This window comes from Numida meleagris, chromosome 11 (assembly GCF_002078875.1).
Source record: "Numida meleagris isolate 19003 breed g44 Domestic line chromosome 11, NumMel1.0, whole genome shotgun sequence".
Lineage (NCBI taxonomy): Eukaryota > Metazoa > Chordata > Aves > Galliformes > Numididae > Numida > Numida meleagris.
In genome coordinates, this window is record NC_034419.1 from 8,737,432 (window position 1) to 8,748,275 (window position 10,844).

The 10,844-nt window shown below is 45.2% G+C and overlaps 1 protein-coding gene across 23 annotated transcripts in view; it reads left to right on the plus strand.

Moving 5' to 3' along the window:
• The window catches only part of SLMAP (sarcolemma associated protein), an 80,105-nt gene extending 77,575 nt beyond the window's left edge, over positions 1 to 2,530 (plus strand). For all 23 annotated transcript variants that reach the window (XM_021409115.1, XM_021409116.1, XM_021409114.1 and 20 more), the window contains one exon: positions 580 to 2,530. In XM_021409115.1, coding sequence (XP_021264790.1) covers positions 580 to 669 — 90 coding nt within the window. In that variant the 3' untranslated portion in view covers positions 670 to 2,530. The remainder of the gene's footprint in view (positions 1 to 579) is intronic.

A 10,844-nucleotide genomic window follows, 5' to 3' on the forward strand; every position in this document is an offset into this window, starting at 1 on the left:
GAAATTCCTCTGTGGCTGTAAACACTTTCATTTTTCTCACTTGCTGTGAAGAAGATGGAAAAAAGACAAGAAATAGGTGGTTGGTTTGTATTCTGACCTCTCAGCTTGCATTTTCTCTGCCGTCTCCCAGTGTGTTCTTCTCTTACTGTCATCATAAAATGTCATGACAATCTGCTAGAAATGATTTTGTTAGGATCTGTTATGAACTGATTTCATAGATCTGGATTTAATCCTTCCAAAGCCAAGTTAAAGATGTCAGTACTGCATAAACCTGTCTGGCAATTACTTCGCTCAAGCAAAACACCTTAAGCCCTCTCAAGCTGAACAGCAGATTTCTTTGAGGTGCGTATGGTAACGAAGCCGGAAATATGGAACTGCCAAAGGTGTCTCCTCAGTCACGAAGAGTTATATTCTTCCCTTTGTTCACTCCAGGTCAGGGCTAGCCTGCGGCAGGGCTTGTGGGTAACATTGTAGTGATGCCTATCAACAGGTACTGAGGACTTTGAGGAACCACGGGGTAAAGTGACTAGTATGAATTAGAACAAATATGATATTGATTTTTTTTTTCTCTCCACACAGAGACAATGGCCTTGGATGCCTGTGATGGCAGCTTTGGTTGCTGTGACAGCCGTGGTGCTGTACCCAGGCCTAACCAGAGCTTCTCCATGAGAACTGTTGTTGAATCCATACACCGTCCTCCCTTTAGAAGCTGGCAACATTCATATACTGAGGGAAAACAGATTAATTCTCTTCCTTTTTTTTTTTTTTTTTACCTCTTAATACAGCACAGCTCTGCGTGAGAACAGCAGTAGGGTCATTTGCTTTAAACTGTATAAAATGTATCTGTCTATAAAGAGGGAATAAAATTGTGATTCATCATACTGTGAGCAATATTTTTGCTTACAATTTCATGCAAGTTTTAAATTAGTTTGTTGGGATTCTGAATACTGTTACGGTGGCCTAAAGTAGACTTCTTGGTACCAAATTATTTATAACGGCTAGGTTTGTGGACATGTACTTTAGAATCTGATTGCCAGATTTAAAAGGAAAAACACATTTTGGATTTGGACACCCAAGCCAAGTAACCTTACAGAAGCTTGGCAAACAGATGCAGTGCGCTCAGTGCCTTGCAGTATGATGCTTTTTAAAACTAGTATGCCATTTTACTTGCTGTTAGTCACTGAGCTGTTGGGAACAAGACTTAAGAAAACTTCTTACCACGCCTTTTGAAGGAAACATTTTTCTTTGATAAGGATTGTTTTATTAATGATTTTTGGAAAAAAAACAAACCACAATTCATGTCCAGCCTTAAAAGAGATAGGTATTGATGGCAGAGACCAGCCTAGAGTGTTTAGTGTGCGCGTGTGCGAGTGTAAGCATGTGTGTGTTCTTGAGTGAACTAAGGTATTTCTGGGAGCAAATACTTGGTCATTTGATGGACATAGTGCAGTGATTCAACTACGTTAACTTTACTTTGAATGTAATTTATTAAATTTCATATATTTAAAGAGGTGCGTTCTTTAAAAGTATGAATACTTTTTCACATATCACATTGTATCAATTTATTTTTTTCAGTCATTTGATACTTTCTGACTGAGCTGGGGAAGCTCTTTAAATAAGCTTTTATTGATGTAACTTCATTATGAGAACTGCTACAGTACATTGTGATTAGCTGAAAATATTCTAAGTTGCATAAAATACTACAAAATTGGAGTCATCCCTGCGCATGTATGGTCAGGTGAAGATGATTTTAATTTGGTAGTAAAATTTTGTGCATCCTCATCACATGGCTGTAAGTATGATGCAGTGGTCCCCATTACAAAGTTTATTTTCCTTATCAAAGTACTATAACTATTGCTATTTGCTGACTTTTGGTGGGAATCACTGTAGATAGTGCTGAATTAAACGTAGACTGTAGTTATCCTGTTCAGCTCAACAGTTCTGTCAAAAAAAGTTTATTGAAGACTTAAACGATATACTAAAGAATGGTGAAGTAAAATGGCTTTGCTAAGGGAAACTTCAAAACAGGGAGGTAATCTCAGCAGTTAAATTGGCTTTAAACAATTGTATGGCAATCGACAGGTAGTTTAAATATTTAAATAGAAATTTAGTATATAACTTACCTTGTAAGGTTTTGAGGGTCATTGTCCTTTAATTAAAGGTTCTGTCTTAAGTTACATGGGATTTTCTATGGGGAGGATTATTAGTTATGGCAAAAATAGTCCACAAGTGACTTGTAGAAAATGTTGTCATTTAGTTCATTCATTTCATCACTTTCAGTTGCAGGAAGCCACCCAACCACAGAACACTCGTATGCCAGTGGTACTCAGTACCTCTTGTATATAGGTTATTGCAAATATTGTTCTGAAATGCTTACCTTCAGAATTACATTTTTTAAAGTAAATAATTGTTTTAAATCTATTTTGTAAAGATATAAAAATACAATAGAATTTCTGGAGTACAGATTAAACTATTTGCACTAACACACGTGATGTGCATGATTTAATAAAATAACTTTACTCTCCCTATGCATGTTTGAGTTGAATCTCATTTGAAAAGCAGTAGACTCATGCTAAGTTTCTTTTGTGCTAGATTCTGCCATAATTACTAGGCACAATGTCTGCAGCATGTTCAGTAATACCAAAAAACCTTTTTTTCTTTTTACATTGTGTTTCACATTTGCACTGGTTTAAGTTTTTGTCTAGCTGATCTCTCTCCTCTCTGTGGCTTTCAGAAAGAAAGGGGGGAGGAGAGGGCCATGAAAAACTTGGGAACATTACTGCTGGGGAGAAAATAATAGTGATTGCAGCTGAATGCGGGATTGTGCCTGAGGCCGAGGTCATGAGCTCAGAGGAGCAGTGGATATGGAAAGCCCTTCTGGGGGAAGGGAGCCTGCTGCTGCCTCCTCGGGTTTTAGTATCCCAGCTCCCTGTTTGTCCCTCCTTCAGCCACAGTTCCTTTGCAGTAGATTTCTTCCCTCCTCCCTGCTGGTAGCACGTAGACATGGTGTGAGGAGGTGGAGCAGAGGCCAGGAGTGCAGCCTGCCGAGCAGCAGGCCCGGGGCTGGCGTTGGGAAGGGGTGAGCTCGTTGGGACCAACCCTGGGGAGCACGCAGCCGCTGGGTGCCCCACGCTGCGCTGCCTGGGACATGGGATTGGGTTTGTATTAAAGACAAATGCTGCGTTTTGAGAAATCTTTAGTGCATCAGAGAGCTGAAATTTGAGACCCAACGTGGATGTATTAAAGGAGAAAGATCTAATTACATGCATGTGTGCATATTTATATTGCATACACAGATGCATAATACACATTGCATGGTGTTCATGCTTACAAGTATTCCTGTGTTGCCCTAATATTGTGCCTTTCCCAGGAGTTATTGACATTTGCATGTTCAAAGTTGTCAGGAATCGACTAAAATGCACAGTTCACTCTTTTTGTGAATCCCTGGATGATGGCTGGGGAACGGGAGGTTCCCATTCTCCAGTGCTTTGACACTGAAGTTGTGTAGGCACTCTATTCACAGACATCTCAGCTGTTTTTCCTTGTTTGTTTGTGGTAAATATCTGTGCTCTTCGACATTCAGATTTAGGTTCTTTTTTAATTGTGAGGCTGGTTGAGCTAAGCCTTGCAGATACTTCAGGAGCAGCTTCTCACAAGCATTTAAGATGCTCTGAATGTTCTTGTAAAATAAGTGCTTTCAGCTTGCACTCAGCCTTGAAATTTAAAAAAAAAAATTTTAATAGTAAGAAAGTCTGAGAATTATTGCTTACTTAGCTCTATTTGGAAGATTTAATGTAATAAAGTATCTGAACACTTCTTCTGATGTCTTGACTGTGGGGCACTTTTTTTCTTGGATTTTCTTTTAATAGAAATTCTACCTATTTGGGGACTACTGCAGCAGCAAGCCTTCTGTTTATAGCATAAAGAAATGCAGTGTAACCTTGCTGTTCCTTGCAGCTGAACTAAAGGTGTTTTCCCAAAATCTTGGCCTGGCCTTTCTTCCAGACTTTGGATGTTTTGGTGCTAAACGGAGAATTGTGACCCTGCTCTCAATACATTGCGAAGTTTTCTTACAAAACAGCATTAGTGAGATTTAGTGTCAAATGACTGGTGGCTGAGGCAAAAGGAATCATCTGTGCATGCATTTTTGGAATATATTCTTAAGTTCTGAGGATTTTTAATCAAGTCTTCCAAAGCAGATTATCTATTCCCATCTTCAGAGTGCTTTATGTAACACTTTGAATGTCTCCTGCCTTAATCTGTGTGGTTCTGCCACTTGCAAGAGTCATTTCTTCAGCTTGAATCTTCTCTGTGATGAATGTGCTGGGCTGTGCACTGGGGCTGGCTGGATGCCACCTGCAGCCTTTTTTCCCTCTGGGTTTTCATGTACCATAGCAACTCATTTCAAGGTTTTGAGTCTTCATTAACATAGCGGTAGGACGTAGGAAGGAATAAGAAGCCATATCCCTCTCTCTCCATGTTCCTCTTGTGCATGCCTCTGGATCTGTTTGAAGGGTGATTGTTTCCAGCAAACAACTGCACCGAATTCCTCGATCCAGCTGTTTTACTTCTCCCATTGTGTGTGTGTGCTTCTGGACGCACAGCTCCTTCCTTCCTCCCGTGGCAAGAATGGGGCTGCGGTGTTTCTGCTCTTCCAGCCTTCCTGCCTTTTTCCTTTGTGCCAAATACAGATTAGTGAGCAAAGGTTTACCCACAGAGCCAGAATCTTCTGCTTGGAGAGGGCTGCACCCACTACTGCTTTAAAAACCAGGTGCTAGCAGAATTTGGACTAAAATGCGGGAGCTCATCAGCAGTTGAAAGAGAAGTTTCAGTGGTAGTGGCTCTCTGAGGCTCTGACTTCCATTCATTTGCAAAGGTGGAGGGAACACGTGTGTCATTTCTGATCTGGGTGTCATGGTCATGAAACTTCACTAATTGGTTTTAACATCAGAGGAGCATCACGTCAAATGTCAGCATGTATTTTAGAAGGAAGGAAATCTTGATTTAAGAACTTCAGGGAAAGAACTGTTCACCCATCTAGGTAAGTTACTGAGCAGCTACTGGACTCCTGTTTCAAAAATAATAATAATTTGCTGTTTGAATTCATCTGGTCTTGGCTCCCTGCCATTAAGCTGCAATCTCTCTCTTATGAAAGATGTGCTGCTACTGCAAAACTTGCCCCGATCCAGGGATTTCACACACCAGGATCAAAGTACCTTCTTAATCCTATTTTATAGGAATGGATTGAGCTGCTTACTTTTTTTCTTCATCCCTCTAGCTTCTGTTGCCAACTTATAAATTTTTCTAATATTGTGGATGTTCTTTTTTTTTTTTTTTTGGAGTGGATGTCAGAACAGAACGTGCTCTTACAGTAGTGACCTTACCAACACCATGTGAATAATAAGTTTTGTATCCTGCTCTAATGGTCCTATTTGGCCATCTCCACATTCCCAGGACCTTTCTGGTATTCACAGACTTCTAGAATTTGGATTTTAATCTTGTGAATCAAATCTGCATTCCTCACATTGGCGTGGCCCCGTGGTGTCTGACTTTGCAGTACTCAGCAGCAGTGGCTGCAGATGGGCAGTGCAGGGCAGGAGCCCCATCCCATTATTGCTTACCTGTTCACCCCTGTGGGGTCATTGTTTTTTCACCCCTAAGATTTGAACAGCACTGACTGTTGGAGCTTTTCTGCATTATTGTTCAAAAAACTGTTTAGCAAGCCAAAACCAGAACCCTGCAGCACGGTAGGGAAAACACTCGTAGGATGATTACATTGCTTAGGTTTGCTTTTTTTTTTAATATCAGCTGTTTTTTAATCTGGATTATTAGCGGTGGCAATAACGCAGTGATCATTTTTACTGGATAGTCGAATAACTTACAGAAGTCTTGGTACAGGAACACCAACACACTTCTTGAGAAGCTGCTTTTGCCCATTACTTCCACTTCCCTCTCCAAGGCATTTCTAATTCCAAATTAGGCCCAAATTTTTCAGCCCACTGAGATGGGCTCAGTGTCATTTCCAGTGCTGGAAGTGAAACGTTTCTGCTGCACAGGGGTGTGTGTGTGTAACTGCTGGTGGAGGCTGCGCTGGCGTGTGCTGGATGGGCGATGGTCACTGGCAGCCATGAGAAGGAAGGGTAGCACTGAGGTGTGATCATTTAGCTCGTATTTGTTTCAGTGCCCTCTGATGGGGATTGCGTGTTTTAGGAACACCACACATAGTATGAGTGTTGAAGTAAGAGCTTCGGTATGGAATGGAGTTATTTTAATCATTAAGTTTATGTTCTATTTATATTACTTGTTAGGAGTTTTCACTCTGGAAAATACTTCTTTTGGATATGTCATCAGTTCTGATGTGACACAAGTACTTGTCTTGAAGTATATAACAGCTCTTATTTAAAATGTTCCAAATATTGCAATATGTCTTTTGGGATGAATAAATGATTAAAAAAAAAAAAAAAGACAAGAATAAATCTACAACACCCCCGAAAGCTGATCTGCATTGTACCTAGTCTTTCATTCAGCCAGACTCCAAAGCTCTGGGCCGCGCTCTGTCCCAGCTGCTGTGGGCCGTGGCTCTGGGGCTGGAGGGATGGAGCCCAGTGCGTGGGCCCCGTGCTCTTGGCCTGGCCCTGGGCCGCGCTCTGATGCATCTCGGGATGACTTCTGTTCCTTTCTTTATTAAGAGTTAAGCTCAGAGTCAACACTCGCCTGTTCTGCTGGGTGCATTAGGGTTGGCACCGCCCCCCCTCGCTGTGCTCACGTCCCCTGCTTGGCCTCATTCAGCAAGAGTCAATACCTGTCAGCAGGGGCTGCTTGTTTCCACCTGGAGGAATTCGGTTTGACACCTTTCCTGCTGACGCTGTCAGCCTGCCCCTCTGCTGCCCTCTGTCACACAGCAACAGCCTGTAACGGGATACGGGTGGGAATGCTCAGCCTCTGCTGCCGTGCCCCGACACTGTGGGCCAACGCGATGGAACAGGAGGCATTACTGTCAGAGCGGCCTCGGACGTGCAGCAGTGATGGCTGACTGGCACTTGGTGTTGCAGAATGTGACCGTGATCCCACTGCAGCTGGGCTTAGCGATAGAAATGCATTGCTCAGATTTTCCCCCACTTTGTGGCTTACTGTACTGGCATGGAGGTGAGCACAGAGCAGCATTACAGTCACGTTTGGTGCACGTGCAGCTTGGGGTGGCTGTGTGCTGGTGCCTTTGCTGCCATGGCACCACATGTTGCAACAGCCCCAAGTCCCTTCTCTGCAGATTTCTCTGAATTACTTCTCCTTAGTTTCCAAACCCTTCAGGTTTAAAGGCTCTCAGTCTGTTTAAAAGCTGCAGTCGTGGCACACCAGCAGCACAGTGTTGTCACGTTTATATGGTCTTAATTATCTGCCAGCCAATAAAACATGATTTACAATCCCCATTATTAGGATGTTACGTGGAAGGCTGCGTATGCCATGAGTGAGGGTGTTCCCGAGCACACCCCTGCCCCTGTTCGGCAGCTTTAGTAGAAAAACAGTGTTTCTCATCTCAGATTTAGAGAGAATAGTAAAAATGATTTGTCCCAAGCTGATACTTTCCCTAGTAATTAAGAAACAAATACTGGACTAATTCCATCAGTATGACTTCTTCCGGGATAGTTCTGTGGTGGGAACTGGACTGCTCCATCGGAAGCGTGGGATCCTGCATGCGCCTGGGCTGTGCCCTGCTGCCGGCCTCAGGCGGGCACGCACCCTGGCCATGGAGTCGTGGTCAGTTTGAGGATGGAGGATGCGGCCGCTGTGCTGGCAGAGAGCTCTCTCAGAAGCATCTCAAATCTACGCATGTAACAGTGGTGTTAATGTGCTTAATTTAACGTAAATGGGTTCCGGTTGCCATGAAAAACATTTCACATTGAAGATGATTAAAGCATGGTAAGTCCTTGTTCTAACAAATAAAGATTGGTTGCTGGGTGTTTAGTTATATTCTGCCATCAGATGGTTAACGTTTCTTCTTCATTTCACGTACTCTAAGCAAAGCTCAAGGTCGGCTAGTTCCTGCTGGCTGGGGCATTCTGTGGGGAAGCTGCTCTGCTGGGTTTTGTTTTTTAGAGTTTGAGCAAATACTGGAAATCTCCCGTCCTTTTGTGGTGTGAAAATACAAAGTTGTAACTCTGTAAAATGGGAAGGTTGCAGTCTGCAGGGCGAACTTGCAGGGCTGCTGTCTTGATGAGTAGTGCCAGCGGTGCTGAGCCGTGCCAGCGGGCGGTGCTGAGCCGTGCCAGCGGCTGTCTCTGACCGGGAGAAAGGGGCCGATGAGTCACGGTGCAGTCATATCCTGTGAATGCTGGTGAGGAACATCACCACCTCACCCTTCCTTCTTCTGAATAATAAAGCTGAAAGAAGGTGAAAAGAGCACTCTTGGAATGTGAAAAATGGAAGGCCAGTCCTTCCGCCATCTGTAGCTGTGCACATTGTGCATGCAGGTAGCTCACCCGCCCAAAAGCGGCCCAGGCCAAGCGTGGTACTTACAGAGGTCCCGGCAGCCAGGAGAACGCTTCCCTTTTGTGGCAGCTGTTCCTTCCTCTCCTTTGAGTCACAGCTGTCTGCAGCCACCAGGCGCAGCGGCCTTGCTGGTGTGTGGGTTGTGCCCCTGTGGCTCATGCTGCAGACCGGGGTGATGTGCTGGTGGGTCGGAGATGTGGGATATGAGGTTGGTTCAGTAACTGTGGTGACACCTGCTCCAGTCTATCCAAGTGCGCAGGGTGGGAGGACTGAGCTTCAGCAGTGAGCAGCGAGCATCGCTTTGAACATCATCAGGTTGATGAAAAGCATGGTTTTACCTCAGCATCCTGCAGTTGGGTTTTGGGGTTTTGGGCTTCCAGCAGAGCCCAAGCTGTGTGCTACGTGTATGAACACAGCTCCTGGTTTACAGGAATGTGTCTGGACGCCTAGGCTGTGCATTCGCGTGGCTTTTTGCATCGGGTGCACAGCATAGCAGCAGCAGCTTGGTGCAGCAGAGCATTGCATGAAACACCGGGCAGTTAGTCAGAATGAAGCTCTGCTTCTCAATACCATTTTAATGGGACAGGTTCAGGCAAAACTAAAAGCATGTCAAGCTTTAATAGTTCCGTGTATCAGATGGGGGATGCTGGAACTCTGCTGATCTCGGCTGAGGAATCTCTTTGTTTACAGGAGGCAGCTCAGAAAACATCCCCAAATATATGCGTTGCCTCTCAGTAACTTTTACACCAGCACTGAAGCTGGAAAGGATGTTTTTCTTCCTCCTGTTTAGGTGCTGCACTGCCCAATATGTGCAAAACTACTGTTCTGCATGGAGCTCTCACTGACAGCTTGGGCTGTCAAACACAGACTTGAAATGCATTTCATCACACATTTCATTGTGGAAAATCCTTCCCCTGCAGCCTTCTGGAGAATCCCTGCCAGCAGCTGCTGCTTCTGTTTTTCCTCAAGTGCGTCAGGCTGGTTTTGCTGAACTAAGCTACCTGTCATTGCAGCATGTACAAGCCCTCACATCTGTAGCTGCGTTGTCTCTGACTGTATCGGCCCGGTGGCCCTGTGCTGTTGGGTGGTGGTTCCAGAGCTGCAGAGGCCGAGCCGAGGGCCTGGGAACACGGCTTGGCCCCGGTCACTGCCAGGGCAGCCGGGATTGCTATAGAAGGAAGCTCCAGGTGTCCTGAGAGGAAGGAAATGGGGGAGAAACTGTGTTTGGGGAAAGATCCCACAGAGTGCCTGGGGGAGGGGGCATCGGGAAGGGGAGGGTTTGGCGCAGAGGTGGGGGTGCTCCTGGGGTTTGCTCGGGAGGAGAGAAGCGCTCTCTGGGCCTCAGAGGGGCACTCCATTCTCCTCAATCCCGTCCTGCTGTTCCCATCCCTGGTGGCAGTGCCAGGGGATGCGCTGCTGCTGCCACCTGAGGGGTGCTCCTGGATGCAGCGACCTCCGGGTGGAGATCACAGGGTGCTGGTGTTGGCACGTGCTCTGTGCGGTGTCGCGTTGGCCCGACGCTGTGCGCTGTGTGAGCCGCTCGCTGCCGCCTCACGCGTTGCCTCACCCGCGGGGCTTCGCTTCGGCCGTCCCTGAGGTCGCGACAGAACAAAGATTGTTTTGAAAACTTCAAAAGATCTTTGTTCTCGTTGTGTTTTGTCTTGCTCTCTTGCTTATAACGATGTACAGAATGCGTATGGAAAAAATTATCTTCGCCTAAATGGTTTCTTCTCTGTGCACATGGAAAATGCCTCATAGAGACTTCCTGCAGCCCCACAGACTCAGACAATGCAGTTTACAGCACTGTTGTAATGTAAATTCAATATCAAATGAAATGAGATGGCTTGTTATTTTTACCAGAATCAGATGTCAAGTACTGCAGCCTTAAAGCAAAACCAACAAACCAAACCACCCCAAAAGAAAAGAACAGAGCTTTGGAGAGGCCGCCGTGTGTGGCCTGAGCACAGAAGTTGTATGGACCATGCAGCCCCGCTGTGCTGCTAATTGGGCCCTAATTTTTGCCCTCGTTAGCCCTTAGGGCTGGGTGCACTGCCCGGGAGGAGCCCCACTGACCCCACTGTGACTTTAGCTGTTACAGCAATGTATCTGTGGGAAGACACACTCAGTTCACATCCTGTAAGTCCAAACTATAAGGTAAAAGTAATCCCTTTCTATTCTCTCCTAAACAGAACTGCTCCTGGAAAGCAGAAACAAACCCTAGTAATTGCTCTATGCCCCGGGAGTCCTTAACAGAGCATCTGCAGACATGACAGGACCACGGCTGCTCCGGGATCACTGCAGTGTTCAGCAATGGCAGAGATCAGTTCATGCGTTACTCTTTCAGTGCTGTGTGTGTG